The 26,694-nt window shown below is 41.8% G+C and overlaps 1 protein-coding gene across 1 annotated transcript in view; it reads right to left on the bottom strand.

The window, feature by feature from the left end:
• GRM1 (glutamate metabotropic receptor 1) overlaps positions 1 to 18,433 on the bottom strand; it is a 164,049-nt gene extending 145,616 nt beyond the window's left edge. Inside the window, exon 1 of the mRNA XM_069954576.1 lies at positions 17,740 to 18,433. Coding sequence (XP_069810677.1) covers positions 17,740 to 18,433 — 694 coding nt within the window. The remainder of the gene's footprint in view (positions 1 to 17,739) is intronic.
• Positions 18,434 to 26,694: the final 8,261 nt, after the last annotated feature.

Below are 26,694 nucleotides of genomic sequence, written 5' to 3'. Positions count from 1 at the left end.
TGATATATAAGTTACTGTACAGTATAGCAGCATGTGGTGTTTAATGTATAGTAACTGTATAACCCTGATAACACAGCAGCTGGATATGTGATATAATTTACTGTACAGTATAGCAGCATGTGGTGTATAATGTATAGTAACTGCATAACCCTGATAACACTGCAGCTGGATATGTGATATATAAGTTACTGTACAGTATAGCAATCAGAATGTGGTATATAATGTATAGTAACTGTATAACCCTGATAACACAGCAGCTGGATATGTGATATATAAGTTACTGTACAGTATACCAGCATGTGGAATATAATGTATAGTAACTGTATAACCCTGATAACACAGAAGATGGATATGTGATATATAAGTTACTGTACAGTATAGCAGCATGTGGTGTATAATGTATAGTAACTGTATAACCCTGATAACACAGCAGCTGGATATGTGATATAATTTACTGTACAGTATAGCAATCAGCATGGGGTATATAATGTATAGTAACTGTATAGCCCTGATAATACAGCAGCTGGATATGTGATATATAAGTTACTGTACAGTATAGCAGCATGTGGTATATAATGTATAGTAACTGTATAACCCTGATAACACAGCAGCTGGATATGTGATATATAAGTTACTGTACAGTATAGCAATCAGAATGTGGTGTATAATGTATAGTAACTGTATAACCCTGATAACACTGCAGCTGGATATGTGATATATAAGTTACTGTACAGTATAGCAGCATGTGGTGTATAATGTATAGTAACTGTATAACCCTGATAACACAGCAGCTGGATATGTGATATATAAGTTACTGTACAGTATAGCAATCAGAATGTGGTGTATAATGTATAGTAACTGTATAACCCTGATAACACAGCAGCAGTTTGTAGATACAGGATGGAGCGGCACATCCCCATAATGCAGTAGCGTAGTACAACAGGCTAGAATAGAAAGCAGGGCTGCTGTCAGAGGTCTGTGTGGTCACATGACAGCAATGGCGAAGGGGTGTGTTCAACATGGACTAACCAGGAAGTGAGTATCACAGAGCTGTGCAGAAGGACAGGGACAGAAACTTCTCTATACAGCAGTGTGTATAACTGAGTGTAAGTGCAGGCAGATTATAGCAGCAGCATGTATAGCTGAGTGTAAGTGCTGGCACATTATAGCAGCAGTGTATATAGCTGAGTGTAAGTGCAGGCACAGTATAGCAGCCATGTTTATAGCTGAGTGTAAGTGCAGGCACATTATAGCAGCAGTGTATATAGCTGAGTGTAAGTGCAGGCACAGTATAGCAGCCATGTTTATAGCTGAGTGTAAGTGCAGGCCCATTATAGCAGCATTGTGTATAGGTGAGTATAGGTGCAGGCAGATTATAGCAGCAGTGTGTATAGCTGAGTGTAAGTGCAGGCACAGTATACCAGGAATAGAGAAGATGGGAAACACAAGGGCGGACAGAGACTGCAGGGAGCATGAAGGAATGAGCAGGACAGATGTGGGCACATACATGCAGCACTCTCTGTCCAGGGAGAGAGGGGTTACAGCTATGAAGAGATTACCTCCACAGTCCTGTCCCCTGATGCAAGCCCCAGGTTGGAGTGGATCTGCAATGATTTGGAAGGTGAGGGAGACTTCCTGGGTCAGAGTACAGGGCTGTAGACCCGGCTATGCAGACCATTCCCCTCCCCCACTCCCCCTCCCACCCAGTACAGGGAGCTCTTACAGCAAAGCAATGCTCTTACACCAAGTCACAATTTTAAAAAACTGTGAGCTCTTCTTGCAAAACACTTTTAAACCAAGGTACCACTGTGTATATATATATATTTCTATATTCCGTCACTGAGAGGAAGTTGTTACAGGGGATGCATCTTGCTGCCGTGTCTTTTTATGGCTCCAGTGCTCAGAGTGAAGGAAGCCGCAGGACGGTTGTGATGCCGACCACCTCCAGTGCAACTTCAATGAAAAGCAAAGCATTCTGCAAATAGTCCTGATTATAACTATTCTCCCGATCTGCGGCTCGTGCACAGACTCCTGCATGGTAACAGACTACAAACAAACCCTGTGTGTAGTCTCATGCTTTAGTCATGCCTCCAGCTGTCTCCCCTTTCTTACCAAAGGACATGTAGTGGGTTAGAATGAGGCTGATAACAGATGGAGGAGAGGATGACGGCAGGATTACGCTGGGTACACACCGACTTGTTTTTGTGGTTTGTATCCATGGAGACGCATAGGTTTGTGTAGGAGCCGTAAACACATGACAGCGGGACGCCTTTCATCAAGAATAGTTGCAAAGTTGCAGATTAGTTCACGTAACGCAGAGCTACAATTTGTAGAAAAAAAAAATAAAATAAAAGGAAATGCTTCAGGGTGTCCTTAAAGGGGTACTCCGGTGAAAATCTTTTTCTTTCAAATCAACTGGTTTCAGAAAGTTATATACATAGTGCTGCAGGCTGAGGAAAATCCCGCCCGGAGTGTATACACATAGTACATATATACATACACATGGTATACGCTCCGGACGGAATCCCCAACCGCGCCGCGAGAAACTGACATGTCAGTGAAACCGATATTCAGTGAATAGCTGCCACGGAAAACCCTGTCCGTGCACACTATGGAGTGAGAAGCTCCATCAGAACTCAGCGGCGGCCGAGTCACGGAAACGGCCAGTCCTATACAGCGTGTGAACATAGCCTAAGGGCCCTATTCCACGGGACGATTATCGTTCGCAAAATCGTTAACGAAAAACTATCCAAATGACCGCTATTGCGAAAGACCTGAAATTGTTCACCCATTTACATGGAACGATAATCGTTACTTATGATCGTTCTCGCGGTCGTCTTGTCGTCGCTATTTCGTTTGTCACTACTGCAAACGACCGAACGACGTCTTATTCAATGCAAACGATTTGCGAACGAGCAACGATAAATATAGGTCCAGGTCTTATTAAACGATCAACGATCTCTCGTTCGGTCGTTAGTCGTTAACTGCTATTCAACCGAACGATTATCATTTAGATTCGAACGATTTAACGATAGTCTGAACAATAATCGTCCCTAAGACTGTGAAAGAATGTGAAACGCTGTCTAAGCAAAATCCCCCCAGGGTACATTTACAAGTTTCATTGCCCTTTTCACTTCATCATGCTGCTTTTTTTTTTTTTTTTTAATTCTGTATAACAGGATATGGTGGTGGAGGAGGAGGATGATGCACCCTGTACATCTGTGTGATCTCGGAGTCTTCAGTAATGTTAGTTTTGCCTTTGTCTTGTGTCTTGCAGCCGTGTAACATTGTGTCATATTAGTAGAATGAAGCTTGTGTCCCTCACACTCCTCCATCTAGTGGACGCCAGGATAAATGACAGGCGAAACATGACGAGGTCCCGGCTATCCTACTGTGCGCGGTCAGGAAGGCGGGGATTCCACAGGTGGCTCTGCTTATCCTGATTTACATTGGCTCCATGATATTATATATGAGAGTACAGTCTCTTATAACATCCTGGGTAGAGAGCAGGAAAGTTATCTGACCCCAAACTGAGCAGGTGCAATTGTTTTGTCTTGTTTTAAAGGGGTACGCCACTGATTTTTTTTTTTTTCTTTTAAATCAAGTTATAAAGATTTGTAATTTAAATTCTCAAGTCTTCTAGTACTTATCAGCTGCTGTATGTCCTGCAGGAAGTGGTGGGTTCTCTATTGTGACACAGTGCTCTCTGCTGCCACCTCTGTCCATGTCAGGAACTGTCCAGAGCAGGAGAGGGTTTTTTTTTTTTGTTTTAATCATTTTTATAACTTTTTAATAACATATAAAAGTTGCATCAAGACATTTGAGCTATATCATAGACAAAACTGTAATATGCTTCTCCCAAACAGTAAAGGTTTTTCTTTAGGGATTCGCTACTTCTCTGGACAGTTCCTGACATGGACAGAGGTGGCAGCAGAGAGCACTGTGTCAGACTGGAGAGAATACACCACTTCCTGCAGGACATACAGCAGATGATAAGTACTGGAAGACTGGAGATTTTTATATAGAGGTAAATTACAAATCTATATAACTTTCTGGCACCTGTTGATTTGAAAGAAAAAAAAATGCTGGAGTACCCCTTTAAGGGTATGTTTGGCAAAACAATGGTTGTTGTTGCTGGGAAAATTCCTTTGAATTCAATGCACAACAGGCAGAAACATATATATATATATATATATATATATATATATATATATATATATATATCATAAAGCTGCTGTTGCAATCAATGACATGTCAATTATTTCCATGGCTGCAGCGAACAACACCCATTGTTCTATGCACTGTGTGAACAACGTCCGCTCTTTGCATTGAGTTCAATGCAACACATTTTTTCATTACAAGAACGGCCATTGTTTTAACTGCAAACAACAACAGTTCTTGTCATAAAAAAACCAAGTTGTGTGAATCTGGGTAATGAGTCCAGAGAGTGGGGGCTCCAGCTGTCCAGGTAGTATGATGGTCGGGGATATACCTGCACACAGTAGCTGAGCTCAGGGTTATTTCTGGCTGCAAAATGTAAAAAGCAATTGTGTGTTTTGTGTGCGGAGCGCAGTGTGCAGAGTATTGGTGTTATGGGAGCGTGTCAAGGTTGTTTGGTTATTAACCTAGCTGCATCCTCCTGAACTAGCTGGAGGTGTTCTATTGTTCTGTGAGACATTACAGTGGTCCAGCTGTTAGGAGGTGGATACCACAATGGTGGGAAGCGGTCACATTGAACGTCCAGCATGCAGGCATCATGTTATAGAGGAGATGGATCCCTGCAGACTCCAATGGGACGGGTTCACTTTAATTCTTGCAATGTTCTTCAGGTAAAAGGATGAAGATTTAATAATCATATTGATGTGAGAAAAAAAAAACATTTGCACCTTTACGTTAGAGGGTTCTCCAGCGAAAAATCTTTTTCTTTCAAATATACTGGTTTCAGAAAGTCTTATAGATTTGTAATTTACTTCTATTTAAAAATCTCAAGTTTTCCAATACTTATCAGCTGCTGTATGTGCTGCAGGAAGTGTTGTATTTTGTCCGGTCTGACTCTCGGCTGCCACCTCTGTCCATGTCAGGAACTGTCCAGAGCAGTAGAGGTTTTCTATGGGGATTTGCTGCTGCTCTGGACAGTTCCTGACATGGACAAAGGTGGCAGCAGAGAGCACTGTGTCAGACTGGGAAGAATACACCACTACCTGCAGGACATACAGCACCTGATAAGTACTAGAAGATTCTTTTTATATTAATTTGCCCTCAGTTTGTAATTGTTGTTTCCTTTGAAAATTTTTATGTCTTTAACAATTAAATAGAACATTATTAACATTATTTTATGCAAATGTTTAGTTAAAGGGGGTGGTTACTTTATACTAAAATTATTCACCTTATTGCAACAGCAGGCGTATGTGTTTGTGTATATATATATATATATATATATATATATATATATATATATTCCTACTGGAGCTCTGGACAGTTCCTGACATGGACAGGGGTGGCAGCAGAGAACACTGTGTCAGACAGGAGAGAATACACCCCTTGCTGCAGGACATACAGCAGCTGAAAGTATGAAAAGACTTAAGATTTTTAAATAGACGTAAATTACAAATCTATATAACTTTCTGAAACCAGTTGTTCTGAAAGAAAAAGATTTTCACCGGAGTACCCCTTTAAGAACTGCGCGGACTTGAACTTTGGGACTGCCGACTGCATAAAAACAATAGGATCCTAGTGATACTACTATCTCCACTTTAAGCAGCACAGAGTAGGAATATTTCATGAATGGCAAAGAAACAATTTGAGTTTTTTTTTTTTTTTTTTTAATGCTACAAACTTTTCTTAAAGGGGTTATCCAGCGCTACAAAAACATGGCCACTTTCTCCCCTCTCTTATCTCCTGATTGGGTGGGGTTTCAAACTCAGTTCCATTGAAGTAAATTGAAGTAAATGGAGCTTAATTGCAAACCCCACCCAATCAGGAGACAAGAGAGGGGGAAAGTGGCCATGTTTTTGGAGCGCTGGATAACCCCTTTAAAGCTAAAATAATTGCAGTGTCGGCCATGTTGCCGGTGAACAGATGTCTGCTATAAAACTTCACATTCATCTAAACATGAAACCTCTCCAGTACGTTCTCCCTGGATCCTCATTAAGCTACTAGCTAGTAATGCACTATACTACAAAGACGTCGGCTTTACCGAATGTTTGCTTATCTAGCGGTAGTAGTGGAGATTTTCCCAAGCTCCGGCGCTCGGGTTTTATTCGCTTTCTGCACAAGTTTCCTCGGATGTTTAAAGAACACAAGCATCTCCGACAGCGCCGAGAGAGCGGCCGTCCTGTCAGCTTTCTGCCCCTTTATTTCCCACAGTGATTCTAAGCTGGGGGCGAAATCAAATAAAATACGGCTACAGTGCAAACAAAACCAATAAACTTACGTCTTGACTGGAAATGGTCTTAAAGGGAAATAATGTGCAGCTATTTTAGGAAGGCACGACATTGTGGTCAGCTCAGTATGTTGTTACTTAAAGGGAAACGCCGGAGAAAATAATTGTTTAAAAATCAACTGGTGTCAGATAGTTATATAGATTTGTAATTTACTTCTATTTAAAAATCTCCAGTCTTCCAGTACTTATCAGCTGCTGTATGTCCTACAGGAAGTGGTGTATTCTTTCCAGTCTGACACAGTGCTCTCTGCTGCCACCTCTGTCCATGTCAGGAACTGTAAGAGCAGGAGAGGTTTTCTATGGGTATTTGCTGCTGCTCTGGACAGTTCTGCATGGGTGGGCACAGGAAGTCCAGCAAGCACAGTGCTGGCACACTAGTCATGGTTCACTATGAATTGGGCAACAAGATTGCAGAAGGATCGTAGTAAAGGGGTATTTTGGCGAAAATCTTTTTCTTTCAAATCAACTGGTTTCAGAAAGTTATATAGATTTGTAATTTTCTTCTATTTACAAACATCTTCTGTCTTCCAGTACTTATCAGCTGCTGTATGTCCTGCAGGAAGTGGTGTATTCTTTCCAGCCTGGCACAGTGCTCTCTGCTGCCACCTCTGTCCATGTCAGGAACTGTCCAGAGCAGCAGCAAATCCCCATAGAAAACGTCTGCTGCTCTGGACAGTTCCTGACATGGACAGAGGTGGCAGCAGAGAGAACTGTGTCAGACTGGAGAGAATACATCACTTCCTGTAGGACATACAGCAGCTGATAAGTACTGGTAGATTAGAGATTTTAAATAAAAGTTATCTTTAAATCTTTATATCTTTATGACACCAGCCATTGTGAGAACATTTTTCTCTGGAGTACCCCTCTAATATAATAAGCTGCAAACAACTGAGGGTAGTTATAGATGTTTATAATCTGTCTGCTACAATTGGGATATACTGATTTTTAAAGCATACTAAGAAGGGGGTTGTCCAGCGGCAATCTTTTTCTTTCAAATCAACTGATATCAGAAAGTTATGGATTTGTAATTTACTTTTATTAAAAAATCTCAAGTCTTCCCATACTTATCAGCTGCTGTATGTCCTGCAGGAAGGTGTATTCTTTCCAGTCTGACACAGTGCTCTCTGCTGCCACCTCTGTCCATGTCAGGAACTGTCCAGAGCAGCAGCAAATCCCCATAGAAAACCTCTCCTGCTCTGGACAGTTCCTGTCTCGACCAGAGATGTCAGCAGAGAGCACTGAAAATAAAACAACATTTCCTGCAGGACATACAGCAGCTGAAAGGTATGAGAAGACTTGAGATTTTTTCATAAAAGAAATTACAAATCTATATAACTTTCTGACACCAGTTGATTTGAAAGAAAAAGATTTTCGCTGGAGTGCCCCTTTAAAGAAGTTCCAGCAGTGCTGGATAATCTTTTCCAAACTTTCCAGAACATTGTGCATAAAACACGTCGTGCATAAGAAAGAGATGAACTCATGGGTATGAAATAAATATGAAGTTCTCCCTGACCTGGAGGTTGCATCTGGCACTAGACATCGTCTGTCTCGCTTCCTTAGATCCAACCATTACAGAAGTTACCAAGTCCAAATCATTAAAATGTAAGAACCCATATATAATGAATGTGACCCTCCATGGTGCAGTCACTACAGACTCAGACCTTAAGGCTGCGCTCCCGTCCTGTATTCTTTGTCTTTGTTTTGCGGCTTTGTTGTGGTAAAAAACATCCCAAGCTGACTGCAGCATGCAAAGGGTTAATCTTCCAGGTCTCTCCGTTCCTGGTAGATACAATGGAAATCTCCTGTGGTCCACAGACAAGGAGCCTGCACTGACTATTGGACTCTTAAAGGGATAGTTCACGAAAAAAAAAATTCATTTCAAATCAACTAGTGACAGAGATTTGTAATTTATGCTCTAGACAGTTCCTGACATGGACAGAGGTGGCAGCAGAGAGCACTGTGACAGACTGGAAAGAATAAACTACTTCCTGCAGGACATACAGCAGCTAATAAGTACTGGAAGACTGGAGATTTTTAATACAAAACTTGTTGGAACCAGTTGAAAGACACAACACAGTATAACAATGGCTTATTGGGTGACCCCACATTTTAATGCCCCCTACATAATAATAATGCCCCTTTGCGCTACCTGCTCCTGCTTGCACCTTCTGTGAGGAGTTTAGTGTAGTTCACCACAGACAGGTGCAGGACTTTTCTCTATTGCCGGACTCACTGCTCCTATACTGTACTGAGTGGCCGTGCATATATATGTAAGCATTAGCACCCACTAGGCAGCGTCAGCCAGTGCCACCCCTTCCGGGCCCATTTAATCTGATGTTTGTGTGAACGTCCCTCCTTATGGCCAATGTGGCCCTAAACAGCTGTACACGTTCTCCTACTTGCAGTCTTTCTCTTCAGTGTGTTGTGCCTGTCACTAGCTGGTCTTGTGTAATGCTACGATTATTGTTCGAATTTTCGCGATAACGATCGCATTTGACCGATAATCGGCTCATGTGAACACGGTGAAGATCAAGCGACGAGCGAGAAATCGTTCATTTTGATCTTTCAACATGTTCTCTCTCGTTCATCGTTCGCTAAACATTCACAGATTGCTTCGTATTTCAAAGATTCAAAGATTTACCCTATGTAAAGATGGGCTTAAGCGATCGCAATAACGATTTTTCTTATTAATTTTCTAACGATTTTTCTAACGATTTATTCGTCTAAACGCTGATCATTATAAAAACCAAATTGTTGCTTGAAAATCGTTAAACAATCAATTGGCTGAATTATCGCTCCGTGTAAATGCAGCATAAGTAGTGAGAGATTTACAAGCAGCTGTGTCCTCCTCTAGCATATAACCAATTACAAGCAGCTGTGTCCTCCTCTAGCATATAAACAATTACAAGCAGCTGTGTCCTACTCTAGCATATAACCAATTACAAGCAGCTGTGTCCTACTCTTAAAGATTAATGGTGTAGTTCCATTTTAACTTATTATGCTCTATCCATTGTATAGGGGATAACAAGCTGATTGCTGGGTGTCTGATGGCCGTAACCGGTTCATCATTATACGTTGACACGTGAATTACTTAGTGGTAGAATTACTGATTTTAAATTAGGGGATCCATTGCCTTACCAGTCAATAATCTGTGTCCCTACAGAGTCTGATAGACTGTGTCGGACTGTTTAGTGACAATAACTGATAAATGGTAACACCCAGTTGTCAGTTTATTCATACAAGCAGGGAGTTGTTAGCAAAGAAACTTTAGATAAGCCATGGCAGGCACAAAGGGGGGGGGGAGGCTAAAGTCTTGGGTCTTCTTAATGAACCCCAGTAATTGTAATAATTATTATTTCATGTAAAGTATGTGACTCCTAAATATTTTTTTCTTCTTCTAATTTTAGAATCCCTGGGATCACGCTCTTATTTTGACAACTGCATAAAGATCAACCCAGTAAAGTTTGATGTATAATCCACCCAGGGATTAAGAAAATACAGCTGAGGAATGTTTCACCAGCAGTTGGATCACAATAAATATACCATAGCTTCCGATTTTAGCAGGAGGAATCCTGCTGAGAACGCGAACATCTGCAGCCACGTATCATAGGACTCCAAAGAAAACTGACAGCACGTCATGTGGGCTCCAGCAGGGAAAGTGATAGGAGCTATATAGATGCATGTTACATCGGGGAGAGCAAAAAGAGTTTGCAATCTACTAATGTTTCAACAAGAACTAGGAAGGTTATATGGATATGTAGCTAGAGAGGAGTTATATGGATACGGATATGGACTAGTTTCTCTAAAAGACAACCTTCCTAAAGCGAATGTGTGGTGTCCCATCACTGGTGTTCTTTTCTCTTCATTTATGCACCTGTCGCAAAAGCTTCTTTCTCAAGGTTAAGTGGTGATGAAGCAGTTTACAATTTCACCACTAGGTGTCAGTGTTATTTCTGAATCTTGTTATTTCATGCACAGCTGAAGTTAGGAATGGGTTACTGTTATTGATGTACCATGTGTTCAGTGCTGACCTATAGGAGGTGCTTTCTCTTTCTCTGCCTATCCCCAGCACTCATAGGGTAGATTACTTAGGAAGTTGTTGCTTGGTGGAGAAAGTGCACAGTCAGTCTTATGCAGATTCTCCTGGGAGAAAGGCACACAGAGAAAACTTCCCTGCTGTAGCCAAGCCAGGGCCTGGCTTATGCCAGAACCCTTGTGCAGGACCAAAAGTCAGTTGAGTCTGAGACCCCAAAGTATGCAGATATAGCTAGAGACAACTAGCTCTTTCTATACTACATATACTATATCTACTATGCAGTGTTAATCACTTAAAGGGAGAAGAGTCTAGGAACACCCTAACCTACGCCGTGAACCAGTCACCATTTTGTTCAGGCAACCAAGACGCCAGCCCCATGTGGTGAATCCACGTGGATTCACCGCATGGTGCTGGCATCTTGGTCGCCTGAACAAAATGGAACGCTTTTAATGTAACCACAATAAAAGTCAAGTTTTATGGTGAGTGCCCTCCTATGTTTCTATTTTTTCTCACTGGACTTGTATTTGAACCTGAATTTTCAAGGAGGAGCACCCACACTCCGTCTTGACGGGAAAAAAGGCATAATCTAATGATGAAACCTAACGGGACACTGTTCACACTACTTTAGTGCCGATCGCTATTCCTTAATACAGAATCCTGAGAACCAGAGGAACTAGCCTGGATAGGACAAAGCTACCAAGAAAGGGCTATGTATCCTATCTCACAGTGCAGGTAACTGGGACACCCCTGGAAACTTAGCTTCACCCAGATAACCACGACTGGGGCTTGTATCACCCTATTAGGACCGGTCAATGGACACTGTAGGGAACAAGATGGTCAAACATAGTCTATACACGGGTACAAGTAAACTTCTTGCTACAGTATCTATATTAATAAACAAAAAGTATGTAGCACAAAATAGCTGGCACACCAATATAATCAAAATGTCACAAATCTTTATTATACATGATCAATATACACAAATATACATAAAATACATGATTCCCAAAGACCCCTAAAAACAATTAAAATTTCCAAAAAGGAAAAACTGAGCTATCAGTTATAACCTCAGCTCACTCCCTCACTCACTACCTATAGACACAAAAAGTGCAAGTGCATGGCAGTGAATGAAAAAAATGCACTAAAGCTGTGCTAACAAAGTGCTAAATACCAAAAAGAAGTTACAAAAGTCACCACAGACAAAATAGTATGCAACAAACAGAACAACATGTGCCAGGTCATTCTGTTTATTGCATCCCTGCGTCACAGGGGAGGGGGAAGTTTGGGTTAACAACCCCTTTAAGGGCATGATCTAGCTAGGTGGTATGCTGACTGCATTGCTTTGCAGTATCCCAAGGGCGCTAACATTTTAAAATATTCTGAAAAGATATAAAGGAAAGAGTTGGTTATTATTTCATAATGAATTAAAAGTCCTTGGTATAAACCACCAGAGCATTCCAGTTCATCATTATAAAAATTTATTATAGTTTATGTGAACAAAGGTGTAAGCAGGTGCAAGTACCCAGCTCTCCGAGTTACTCGTATAAGACGCCATTCAGAGTCATTAACCTTATCCCAATACAATATAACACAATATTCCAACAGTTCAGCTCATGACTAATGTTAAGCTGCTGTAGCTACCACCACTACACGGACCTAGCTGAATACAGACACTAAACACAAAGTGGGACGTTTATTAAGGAACCTAATGTGTACAACTATTCTAATGAGGATTGGTGTGTATTTTGTTCCAATATCTTGTCACTGATTCATTAAAAAGTAGCACTGCCATAGTAAATGTATCTAACAAAAAAGGCGCAGAGAAGGCGGAAATATGAAAAAATTGTGCAGTTTTATACACCTGGTACTGACCAGACGTAAGCCTGCGCCTGTTTATGCGACTTTAAAAAAAAGTCGCAAATGATAAATTGGGCACTAATCCCAGATTATGCAAACTTTTGGGTGAATACTTAAAACAGGCAGATTAAAAAAAAAGTCGCATCTAAAAAATATTCGCCCGTCGAATACTGGTTCATAAATAGAACTTAGACCAAAAATGCAGGGCTGTGGAGTCGGAGTCGTGGAGTCGGAGCTAGTTTTGGCTGGAGTCGGAGTCGGAGTTGGAGTCGGAGCTAGCTTTGGCTGGAGTCGGAGTTGGAGTCAGAAAAAAAATGTACCGACTCCGACTCCAGCTTTAAAAAAATCTTTAAAAAATGTAGAATTGAATTTTGATATGAATTTTACAAGTTTTGCTCATGAATATATATTATGAGCAACCTTTTAATAGGACACTGGCCCTATTACATAAGGGTGGTCGGGGAATATATCAGTAATAGGACACTGGCCCTATTACATAAGGGTGGTCGGGGAATATATCAGTAATAGGACACTGGCCCTATTACATAAGGGGGGTCGGGGAATATATCAGTAATAGGACACTGGCCTTATTAGATAAGGGTGGTCGGGGAATATATCAGTAATAGGACACTGGCCCTATTACATAAGGGTGGTCGGGGAATATATCAGTAATAGGACACTGGCCCTATTACATAAGGGTGGTCAGGGAATATATCAGTAATAGGACACTGGCCTTATTAGATAAGGGGGGTCGGGGGATATATCAGTAATAGGACACTGGCCCTATTAGATAAGGGTGGTCGGGGAAAAGTTGTCGGTCACTATTTGGCAGTTTGTTTCTGAGCTGGAAGAGTCCATTGTGTGGGGTGAGATCTGTGCTGGTCTCTTCCTGGATGCTGGATGACTGTATATGAGCAGCAGTGTAATATGAAGATATCCTGTGCAATATAGAGGAGGAGGAGAAGACATAAGTAGTGTAGCAGTAACCTCTGTCCTCAGTGTGGTGTTTTCTCTCTGGGAGAAGATTGTGTGTTTTTCTTCAGTGTTCTATGGCTGCAGCTGAGTGTGTGTGTGCACGTGCTATGGCTGCAGTAGGCTGTGTGTGTGTGCTATGGCTGCAGCAGGCTGTGTGTGTGTGTGTGTGTGTGTGTGAGTGCTATGGCTGCAGCAGGCTGTGTGTGTGTGTGTGTGTGTGTGTGTGTGTCATCTTTGACCATTGAAAACAAGACAAGAATGATGTAATATTTTACCCCGTCTCTTACAGTGATGAAGGGCCCATCAGATGGCGTGAATAATGTACATCAGTAACTTAATAAAGATGATGAATAAATACGATGTTGGTCCTAATGCAGCTGTCTGACCTGTATCTAAGGGGCATTTATTCCGCAGGTCATAAAACAGATTACAAGGACCTTATGAGGAACATATGTCTTCTCCATACCATGAGGAGAAGGTTAAAAATCAGTTTCATTTTAGTCAACCAGAAAGATACTAAAAGCAAGTATTCATTAATGGGTCATTTCCGGAGGACTCCATTCTATAGAATTACTAAGGATCCTGATCAGCCAGAATATGTATATAGATACTATAGCGGAGATTTATCAAACATGGTGTAAAGTGAAACTGGCTCAGTCGCCCCTAGCAACCAATCAGATTCCACCTTTCATATCCCACAGACTCATTGGAAAATGAAAGGTGGAATCTGATTGGTTTCTAGGGGCAACTAGGCCTGTTTCACTTTACACCATGTTTGATAAATCTCCCCCCCATATGTGCATAGCAAGACAAGGGGACCAACACAAGCCCATTGAAATGAGCCAATCAACTTCAGGGATGGGAGTACTAAACTATTAGGGCAATGGGGCAGAGTAAAACTGGATGAAAGAGTGATCACCAATCGCTGAATATCAGACAAAGGCAGTGTCGGATTGGTGTATCTGGGGCCCAGAGAAAATGATCCTGGGGCCCACCGGAGGAAATTATCCTGGGGGCCCACCGGAGGAGATTATCCTCGGGGCCCACCAGAGGAAATTATCCTGGGGGCCCACCAGAGGAAATTATCCTGGGGGCCCACTGGAGGAGATTATCCTGGGGGCCCACCGGAGGAGATTATCCCGGGGGCCCACTGGAGGAGATTATCCTGGGGGCCCACTATTGAAGAACAAGTGAGAAATAACATATCAGTCAATGTTAGTGCAGGCTCTAAAGCTGGGGGCCCACCGGAGGAAATTATCCTGGGGGCCCACCAGAGGAAATTATCCTGGGGGCCCACTGGAGGAGATTATCCTGGGGGCCCACCGGAGGAGATTATCCCGGGGGCCCACTGGAGGAGATTATCCTGGGGGCCCACCATTGAAGAACAAGTGAGAAACAACATATCAGTCAATGTTAGTGCAGGCTCTAAAGCTGGGGGCCCACCGGAGGAAATGATCCTGGGGGCCCACCGGAGGAAATTATCCTGGGGGCCCACTGGAGGAAATGATCCTGGGGGCCCACCGAAGGAGATTATCCTGGGGGCCTACCATTGGAGAACAAGTGAGAAACAACATATCAGTCAATGTTAGTGCAGGCTCTAAAGCTGGGGGCCCACCGGAGGATTCTCCAGTTCTCCATTGGGCCAGTCCGACACTGGACACAGGAGCGTAAAAAACTTGCTGTTAACACAAACTAGGACAATTGGCACAAGGGACTTGCTTCGTACACCAAAGGCACTGGAGTCCCTGGTATCAGACTTTAATAGCGATCACCTAGGCACAGTCTGTCAGTATTATCTACCAGAAAACATGTGCAAAGTGAAAAAAAATCTCAAAAATACTACTAGAACTCTTTAAATAGTAATATATATATATATATATATATATATATATACACTCACCGGCCACTTTATTAGGTACACCTGTCCAACTGCACGTCACCATTTAATTTCTAATCAGCCAATCACATGGCGGCAACTCAGTGCATTTAGGCATGTAGACATGGTCAAGACAATCTCCTGCAGTTCAAACCGAGCATCAGTATGGGGAAGAAAGGTGATTTGAGGCCTTTGAACGTGGCATGGTTGTTGGTGCCAGAAGGGCTGGTCTGAGTATTTCAGAAACTGCTGATCTTCTGGGATTTTCACGCACAACCATCTCTAGGGTTTACAGAGAATGGTCCGAAAAAGAAAAAACATCCAGTGAGCGGCAGTTCTGTGGGCGGAAATGCCTTGTTGATGCCAGAGGTCAGAGGAGAATTGGCAGACTGGTTCCAGCTGATAGAAAGGCAACAGTGACTCAAATAGCCAACCGTTACAGCCAAGGTAGGCAGAAGAGCATCTCTGAACGCACAGTACGGCCAACTTTGAGGCAGATGGGCTACAGCAGCAGAAGACCACCCGTTACTAGCATGGTGTACCTAATAAAGTGGCCGGTGACTGTATATATAGCATTAAAATAATAAAGCTCAACAAATATAGATATTAGAATCATGAAGGAATCCAATCACACTTGTGATTTTCTCACAGATTCAAGGACTCTGTAAATTCAAAAATTTTCAGCTTTGTTTGGGATAAATTTTTCAAGATGGCATCCAAAGTTGCTGATGTCATGCATTGTCCATCATGCTCTATACTGTACTGCTGCCGCCACCGTTGCCGCTTGCCCTACACGGACGCAAATTGCCTGCTCAGTGTTCTGTGAGAAAATGTTCTCCTCCAGAATTAAAGGGTTTGTCGAGGATTAGTAAGAAAGTTCTCCACCCCCCCAAACATGTGTCTGGTACTGCAGATATGCCCCATTCACTTAAATGGAGCTGAGGTTTAGCCCATGGAGAGCAGTGGTTTCTGTTGAAAATACAGTAAAACTTAAGTTTTTCTATAATCCTGGAAAACCCTTGAAGAAAAATATTTCCTAGGTATTATCACTTGTTAACCCTATGGAACAATGTCTAATCCCAGGAGAGTGATAGAACTTTGCCAAAGTGAGAAGAAGACCCCATAGGCGGCATCTAGGTCCCTTCTCTACAAATATACTGTACATAGTAAAAGCCATCTTTAAAGACAGAAAACATCATTTTTATAGTCAACTACTACAGATATAAGAATATCCAAGTCCAGCATACTCTATCCCCCGAGCACCGAGCACACCATTGTGCTGCCCATAATATTCCAGTATCAGCACATCTTCCAGGGTCCCTGCATTAGGATGGGGGGGGGGGGCTGTTTTTTTTATTATTCACAGACTCACTGATTGCTTCTTTATAATTAGCGTTTATACAAGATTTCCAGCATATTAATGATGTGACTTATTACCTATGAATTTCCACAGTTATATGGATGTCAAAGTCTAACAGGTCTCACACATGTAATACAACCAGTCTCCAGTAGCCGATGACCAACAGAATATGTCCTCATGCAAAACAACAGTAAATAATCAGGAACATCAGTACAAGGGAAGAAGGCTGAGGCTATGGAATATAGGACATGAAAAAGTTTGTGTCCTCATCACATCATCAGATTAGTAATGGATCAAGTGTAACACAATGTAAACGATAGATAGATAGATAGATAGATAGATAGATAGATAGATAGATAGATAGGAGATAGATAGATAGATAGATAGATAGATAGATAGATAGATAGATAGATAGTAGATAGATAGATAGATAGATAGATAGATAGATAGATAGAAAAATAGATGATAGATAGATAGATAGATAGATAGATAGATAGATAGATAGATAGGAGATAGATAGATAGGAGATAGATAGATAGATAGATAGAAGATAGATAGATAGATAGATAGATAGATAGATAGATAGATAGATAGGAGATAGATAGATAGATAGATAGATAGATAGATAGATAGATAGATAGATAGGAGATAGATAGATAGATAGATAGATAGATAGATAGATAGAAAAATAGATGATAGATAGATAGGAGATAGATAGATAGATAGATAGATAGATAGATAGATAGATAGGAGATAGATAGATAGATAGATAGATAGGAGATAGATAGATAGATAGATAGGAGATAGATAGATAGATAGATAGATAGATAGATAGATAGATAGATAGATGATAGATAGATAGATAGATAGATAGATAGATAGATAGATAGATAGATAGATAGGAGATAGGAGATAGATAGGAGATAGATAGATAGATAGATAGATAGATAGATAGATAGATAGATAGATAGGAGATAGATAGAATAAGTATACTACAGAGAGCTAAAGTATGAGATATTATCCCAAGCTTTCTGCAATCTTATGGATACGGTATATACTGTGTGTATTGTATCTGGAGTGACTGCTGCAGTAAGTTAGTATAAGAGCTGCAGAAAACTTCTCCCTATCTCTTGTATATAGCCCTGTAATCCATCTGTCTGGTAGGGCATGGACAGACAGCGCGGTTCTCTTACCTTCTGTATGGACAGCTGACACATAAGTCCAGTTATATCTCTTCACGATGTCCAGCATGGCTTTGGCTTGCAGTATATCAGACGGGACCACCCGCAGGAAGTACTTATATAAGGTTTTGTCGCTGAGGTCAATACTTGTGGCAGAGTAAGCGATCTGCGGGATATCAAAGAGCTGCAAAAGGTTCTGGACTTGGATGGCGACAGAACTGGACCCTGGTCCGATCACTCCAGCGATTGGCTTTTTAATTCTGCCCTGGGGGGTCGGAGTGGCATCTAAACACTTACTGATGCCATCTTTGTCGTCTCTCATGGAGATCAGGGAGTCTCGTATGAATTCGATGCTTTGCTCCAGGGCGACAGATGAATGCCAGCAGGAGTCTCGTATCTCGGTCCCCAGGGTGATGTTGGGTAGCAGGGTCTGGTCCATGTTAATCAGATCCAGCGTGTGGAACATGGCTTCTACTCTCTGGATGCCATACTGTTCTCGGATCTCCCCACATTTCCGCTCTGGTACCCTCTCAGCCGGGGGTTGGTGGTGCACAGAGAACAAGGCTCCGATAATGATGTCTCCATCCATCCTGGCCACCGACCTTGGGCTGGAGGCATCAACTCTACCAACACTTCCATCAAAGGGGTCCAGTGCCATCAACACCAGCATCACCACCATGCAATGGACTGGGAACATCTTACACATGGACGCCATACAGATCCTGGCAATGGGGAAGAAGTGACTGCGCAAAAAAAAAAAATCCTGTATTTTCCTAGGCAGAATCCATTGCTTCCAGATCCCGCCTTGGTGACCCTACATGAAACAGATAAAGTCTGCGGGCAGGGACATCTCTCCAGACACGGTGACCCTGTTATAGAGAAATACAAAGAATAGGAGATAGTGTATAGTCAGGTCATCTGCATGAGAGGGCTGAGAACAAGAAGACTATATCCTATAGGAATCTATATCCCAGGCAGAAGAAGTGTGACTGCTGGTATGTCAACTCCAGTTCTCATCACGAGAGGTTGTCACTTCTCTGCTTCAGGCAAATGATAGGGTAGAAAATAGCCCGACGTCGTTCTTTCCCAATTTATGTTAAAAAATGCAACTTGTTTATCTCGTCCTTTTGGCAAGGTCAGAACTGGTGCACTAAAATACACGACCATCGCCGGATTTACAAAAAAAAATTAAGCCCTTTAATAAGGGTGTGAAAAAGGAGCTATGGTTTATGAACATATAGAATAAAAAAAAAAGTACTGACTAGTATATACATTGTAAGGGTTGTCATGCTGGAAAGATTAATATGCAAGGAGCTACGGCTAGGGTCCACACCCAGTTTACTTTCTGATATATATATATATATATATATATATATATATATATATATATATATATATACACACACATATATCATATAATATATATATATATATATATATATATATATATATATATATATATATATATACACACTGAGGGATAGCTACTACAGAGCAGTTCTATATGTATTAGATAATACCAGGGACAGAGCTATGTACGCTCTATACACTCCATAGTAGGGAATCTTGGCTCTCCAGCTGTTGCAAAAATACAACTCCCATCATGCCTGGACAGCCTTTGGCTGTCCAGGCATGATGGGAGTTGTAGTTTTGCATCAGCTAAAGAGCCAAGGTTCTTTAACCCTGCTCTATAGTATACTCTATATATACCAAAGCAGCAGCCAGCCTACATGCATGCTATGTACAATTGTATGCGTTATCTACAGAACAGCTCAGTCTATCACTATGTGGATTCCTATTATAACAATGATAATAGATAGCAGCCAGTGACCTCCATGCATCTTACAGGTGCTCTCCATCCTACAGTTCCAGCACCATGGACAGAGCTCTGTATACTTTATACACTCCATAGCAGGGGTAGGGAATCTTGGCCAGGCATGATGGGAGTTGTAGTTTTGCAACAGCTAAAGAGCCAAGGTTCCCTATGCCTGCTGTATAGTATACTCTATGACTATATGCATGCTATGTTCAATTGTATGCGCTCTCTACAGAACAGCTCAGTCTATCACTATGTGGATTGCTATGATTATAATAGATAGCAGCCAGTGACCTCCATGCATCTTACAGGTGCTCTCCACCCTGCAGCTCCAGCACCATGGACAGCGCTCCTGCTATCACATTGCATAGGAGATAACTGGGATGCATGCAGCTTGGAACTCTATCTGCATATTATATATCCTTGCATGCTTCAGCTATACCTGTGCGACTATCACCCCTATCCGTCACTACTTACCCATACAGCGCAAGGGAAGAGTAGTCCACTCACCTCCATAGCCACAGTCGCTTTCTTCTCTAGCTCTGCCTATAACTCTCTCCCACAACCACCAGGCACCCACACACATGCAGCAGCCCACACACCAGCAAAGCCAACCACCAGTTCCTTCTGTCGCTGTGGGGGCGCAGTGCATTGGCCACTCTTTGCAGGGCTGTCTCTTAAGGCGAGACACCTACTGACCGGTGACACATCCACTCAATCAATAATCAATGGGGATTACATGCACATTCTCATTGTCCTTTTAGAAAGGAGCCAGAATAAGGAGCTGCCACAGGGCTAAGTGCTGAGGATTGATGCAATCACACATAGGAATGGGAGGTTTAAGGAATTAAGGTGGCAATGCTGAGTCAAAGGATTAAAGTTAAGACTTACCCAGGTGAGAGGAGGCAGAGACTCGCTGCTTGATGGAATCCTTGCTCTGTGCACACAAGCTGCTGCACTGACACAATGAGCTGCAGAGCCAGGGTTTTGTCTGTACTCTAGTGCCCTCTTCCTTCAACACCATTTCACCACAAGGAAACTAAAGTTTTGGTCGGTAGGATCTGTTATGTCATGGTCCTCTATATTATTAGCGTCACATATCTCATTAAAAAAAAAAAAATAATAATAATAATAAAAACATATATATATATATATATATATATATATATATATATATATATATATATATATATTAAATACTATTCCAATATAACATCACCTACTGTATATAATACAGCATCTGATTTGGACTGCTGAAATGGTTGGGCTACATATGTATTGATAACTACTGTTATACCATTAATAGTTTTAATTATTATTATTATTATTATTATTATGCTATTGTTATTATTATTAATTTATTATTAATATTAATTTATTAATTTATTATTATTATTTATTTTTTATTCACTTTCTGCTATAATATGTGTTGGATTTATATATAAGTGATAATTTACACTAAGTAACATACTAATAGTGAGAACAACAGAAGCATGATAGATATACAGTATATAGCAGAGGGTAGAGAACCTTGGCTCTCATGCTGTTGCAAAACTACAACCTCCATCATACTTGGCCAGTCAAAAGGCTAAAGCTTTGGCTGTCCAGGCATGCTGAGAGTTGTAGTTCTGCAACAGCTGGAGAGCAAAGGTTCCCTACCCCTGGTATAGAGAGTATAGAGCAAAGTTTATAGGTTCAAAAGTAGGTGGACAGCATGTGTAATAGGGTTAGAAAGGGGGAGATTATCAAACATGGTGTAAAGTGAAACAGGCCCAGTTGCCCCTAGCAACCAATCAGATTCCACCTTTCATTCCTCACAGACTCCTTGGAAAATGAAAATTGGAATCTGATTGGTTGCTAGGGGCAACTGGGCCAGTTTCACTTTACACCATGTTTGATAAATCTCCCCCAGTGTGTGCACATAAGGGGTGTTATTACAGTGGTGTGTTTGGTGGGGGTCAGGCTGCTGGACCAGCTGATGGACTGGTGAACACGCCGCATTTTCTTTTATGGGATCCCGGTCGGAGCGTATATACATAGTATACACTCTGGCCGGGATCCCTCGTGGCGCCGCAAAGAACTGACATGTCAGTTTTCTGCGGCCCCCAATTCAGTAGAAACCCATGTCAGTTCACACAATAAGGCAAGCGGCTCCGGCCGCTTGCTTCATTGTGTGCTGTGAGGAGTTCTGATGCGGGCGCACGCTGATGCACCCGCATCAGAACACTGGGGCCGGAAAGATCATGATCGGGAAGATCTTTGCAGAGACCAGCCGTTCCATGACCCAGCCTGGTCACCGAACGGCCGGTCTCTTACGCCGTGTGAACATAGCCTCAGACTGAAAGAGCTGTTAGCAGCAAAATACTGAGGCTTTTTTTTTTTTTTTACTACCAACTGGTGCTTATTCGTGCCGTTTTTTTTTTTGTTTTTCTTTGCATTCTCTGTAACTTTTTTCAGAGTTTTTCTTTTAGATATGTTTTTTCTATAGAAAATGTTATGATATCATTTGCATTGTGATATGTCATGTGATCAGATCGCCAGACGCCAGTCTTGATAAATGCCCACCTTTATTTTATATGGCAGACACTTGTGAGCATGCTCCGTAACCTCTGTGACCTGTGCTATTGTCTTTGCTATCTATCGGTGTCGTCTTTGCTGCAATGCTGCACAGATCACTTTTCAGCAGCCTCCTACTTATCATCACAGACACAACAGGAAGTCTCAGTTTAGTTTTAAGCTTAGTCGCCCAAATGAAAACTGCAAGTCGCCCTTTAAGTTACTATATTGCTGTGGCTTTTAATCATTTACCGAGAGATGAAGCAGAAGAGAGAATTAGGGCGCAGAATAATATTGTCTTTCATTACATTCATCTAATTTTACTGAAGACCCGAAATGAACGCTGCGCAGCCCGTAAGACCTGACTGGTGTTTGGAGGCGGTTCGTCTACGCCGCGGATGTCGCTGTGAAGCAAATGATTGATACAATGTGATATTATGGTGACAAGAAGCAGAAGCTTTGCACATGCATGAGCTCCAGTAATAGGTTAAGTGGACTCTATGGCTCTTTGTAGTTTAAATGTCAGACGTGTTTCATCTTATTCCTCTCTATTGTCTGGTAATAAGCTGCCAGATTAAACACAAGTGACCTCATTTACATTGCAAACATAAAAGAGATTACAATGTCACAGTAATAGACTAAGCATATTTTTTGCTCCATGTTAGAGGCAACAAACTAAGGTTCTTATTAGACGAAGCAATTTTCAACAATAAACAATCGCAAATGAGATTGGAAGATTATCGTTTAAATTTGAACGATGTAACGATTACCCGCACAATAATCACCCCGTGTAATAGGGCCCTAAGAGAATGGAGAGTAGCAGCGAGAGTGGTGAATGGAGGGTGCACGGGCTTCTGGGCATTGGCCGGACGCCAAGTGCAGAAAGAAGCTTGTAGTTTGGTGGTTGAAGCCAGCACTCCAGGACTGCATGACTCGACCATGCATTTTGCAAGTTTTTAATGAATGAATAAAAGTTACGTTTTATCTGCCAAAAGACGTCCTGGAGTGCTCGCTTCAACCACCAAACTACATGTTTGTTTGTTTGTTTTTTTTTAAAGCAATTCTTAATTGTGATGTATTTTATGGCATACACTGATCAGCATAAATAATGTCATAATTGGATTTGGATTTGTGTATTTTTTTTTTTTACAATACAAGGAATTCCATGTGACGTCATCAAATGGAGCCCCCCTCAATGACAACATCTGTATTGAGTTTTAAACGCAAAGGATTAAAGGGGTTTTCCGATCGTAACTTACTTGTCCCCTATCCACAGCATAGGGGTCAAGTATGAGACTGCAGAGTGTCTGTCTGCCTCCATGCTCATCACCTCGGAATCTCTAGATGGGCACCCCGACCCCTTTGTTATGAATAGAGTCGCAGCTCCATTCAAACTCTATGAAGCCGCCGGAGAAAGTTGAGCGCAGTACTCACCTCTTTCTGGTGGCTCCATAGAGAATGAATAGAGCTGCGGCTCATGCACCGACCTGCGGCTCCATTCATAACAAAGGAGACGGAGTGCCGATTTAGAGATTCCAGGATGGCACGGAGGTTGGACCCCCCCTCCCCCATCTCATACAGTGGATAGGGGACAAGTACGTTTAAATGGGAAAACCCCTTTAAGTGACAGAATTTAAAGGCCCTTAGAGCAGTGTTATGTACAGTAGTGCAGCCGCTGTTCAGATACTGAATACATGCTCTTTGTATTACAGCAATTGCCGGGTGTCCTTGTAGAGCACATTTATCTTTGGTCAGTAACAGGTTACAGGTAGAAAAAAGTCTTTTAGATGGCACTTCTGTGTCTAGGGTGGTGCTCGCAGTAGGAAAAAAATACCAACAGTATTATAAAAATTCATTCTCGGCACTCACTCAAATTTTTATTGTAGAAAAAACTCCATCTGAAAAATATACAACGGCAACAGGACGTTTCGGCAGTTGAGGAAGGCTTGACGCCGAAACGTCCTGTTGCCGTTGTATAGTTTTCTAATGAACTTTTTTCTACAATAAAAATTTATGAAGCATGATGGTGAGTGCCGAGAATTAATTTTTATAGTAACAGGTTACAATCGCTTCTCATAATGTGGAAAATGTTCATCGAGTTTTACATAACATTTTTACATTTATAAACCCGGATGACTCCATCACCCCGGCTGCTGCCCATCGTCGGCTTATAACACTCAGTATACATCAGATATAATAAAGTGTCCGGCAGGCTTGTGTAATGTATGCAGAATTATTATAAGGACCGCATATTAGTTCTGGAGACGTCATCATGTAACGTCCATAAAAGCTGCGATTAAAACAAATTATATGATGTTGATAGAAAAGATAAAATCAGACTATTGCATAGAGAGATCCTGAAGTTGGCAGAAGCCGTTTGGTACCGTTCCCAGAAAGGGGGATTTGCTTTAGAAATGATGTTCACAAGTATCATGGGCTCCTGCCACGGGTCTCTTCTGTTGTTCGTTGGACGGGATCCATGAGCACATTTTACTGCCTGTCCTCGAAGCATAAAAACATTATCTGGCATGGAGAAACCAATAAAGCTGATGTGAATCGGGAAGGCAAAAGCACACTTATCATAAAAACACTGTAACACAGCATGAGGCAGCCTGGACGGGACTCCTGTTAATATGACAGGTGTCCATGAGAACGCAGGAGGTGAAGGAGTTTAGGTGGACCTCAAAGTATCGCATCTCTTCAGAACAATAGACACTGAGCAACCTTAAAAAACTATAGTCAGGATTACACAATGTGAACATAGAGTATCACATCAACTGCAGTGATAAGAAAGCAACATGGGAGGAAGATTGTTAGAATTTCTAGTATAATTTAGAGAATCTCCTAATATTACTAAGGTGGTTATAATGGGATATTCAACTACCCAGATGTTAAAGTCTACCTGTCACCTTTTCTAACAGGGATTGTGACTGCACTGCTGCACTCGCTTCATTGTGTGAACTGACAGGGTTTCCTATGGTCGCAATTCATTGAATTGCAGCCGCAGAAAACTGACATGTCAGTTATTTGCGGCGCCACATGGGATCGGGGCCAGATCGTATACGATGTGTATACGCTCCGGGCGGGATCCCATAGAGGGATAGGCAATGTTCAACACTGCATAAAGTACGGCCATTGTTGCCGATGGCAACAACGGCCGTACTTTTACGTAGTGAGAACATAGCCTTATATTTATTTTGAAGTTTTCTGTTTAAATCACTGTATGGCTATGTTCACACAACAATTTTTTTCTGTCTTTCACAAACAATGGACATTTTTTTTTAGTTGATCACACACAGTTTTTCCTTTTTCACCGTCCTTTCACAGTTTTTACTATTAAATTCAACAGACTTTTCAATTAAAGACAAAGGGCGATCAGTTCACCTGAGAAAGAATAATGTACCACGAACCGACGTAATTTTAAACTCAAAATGAAGGATGTTGTTTATTTTTTTTTTTTCAAAAAGAGAGAGAGAAAAAAATGTTGTGTGAACACAGCCTTATACGTATGGCCACTAGGTGTCTCCCTTCCTGTCACACAGCCATCAGTTGTGAGTATTGCTGTGACGTGTCGCAATATTCGCAACAGAATTAGACTTTGACACAAAAAGGGGCCACCCTGGTGTTTCTCTATTTATGCCCAATACTCTGAAGCGAGTGGGACTTAAGGGGCTATGTATCAGGGTGATTTGGTGATCTCCCCTTGGCAACAGGCTAGGGATAGTGTTTTGAGATTCGCAACTGAGGCGCCACGGACTCCTTTTGTTTTTGCATATTTAAATTGGTATGGGGCATCAGTGGAGACTCTTGAGTGCTTACTTCACTGATGTTTTTCACCTGAACTTAGTGATTGCTGTGTTCTGTTGGTCTATTTATTAATATGCAGAATATTAATCAATGTTTGCTATTAGAGATTAGAAATTCGCAAAAAAAACAAAATGGCGCCTCACTGGGTGGGAGAAAGGGATTAACCATAATGCTGCAGGCCCCTCTGTGATGTCAGCACCCCCCCTCCCCCTCTATATAAGGCGGTTTGGTAATGGAGGTGGCCAGTTACAGCAGAGCAGGGAGAGACTAACAGATCGATATAGGGACAGAGAGGAGAGGATAGGAAAAGATAGGAGAGACAAACAGAGAGATATAGAGACAGAGAGGAGGGGAGAGACTAACAGAGCGATATAGGGACAGAGAGGAGAGACTAACAGAGAGATATAGGGACAGAGAGGAGAGACTAACAGAGCTATATAGGGACAGAGAGGAGAGGATAGGAAAAGATAGGATAGGAGACAGAGATAGGATAGGATAGAAGAGAGGACAGACTAACAGAGCGATATAGGGACAGAAAGAAGAGGCTAACAGAGAGATATAGGACAGAGAGGAGAGACTAACAGAGTGATATAGGGACAGAGGAGAGACTAGTAGAGCGATATAGGGACAGAGAGGAGAGACTAACAGAGAGATATAGGGACAGAGAGGAGAGGAGAGACTAACAGAGCGATATAGTGACAGAGAGGAGAGACTAACAGAGCGATATAGGGACGGAGAGGAGAGGTGAGACTAACAGAGCGATATAGTGACAGAGAGGAGAGGAATGG

Source organism: Dendropsophus ebraccatus, chromosome 15 (genome assembly GCF_027789765.1).
Source record: "Dendropsophus ebraccatus isolate aDenEbr1 chromosome 15, aDenEbr1.pat, whole genome shotgun sequence".
In the NCBI taxonomy this organism is placed as follows: Eukaryota; Metazoa; Chordata; class Amphibia; order Anura; family Hylidae; genus Dendropsophus; species Dendropsophus ebraccatus.
This window is presented reverse-complemented; position numbering and strand designations above follow the sequence as displayed.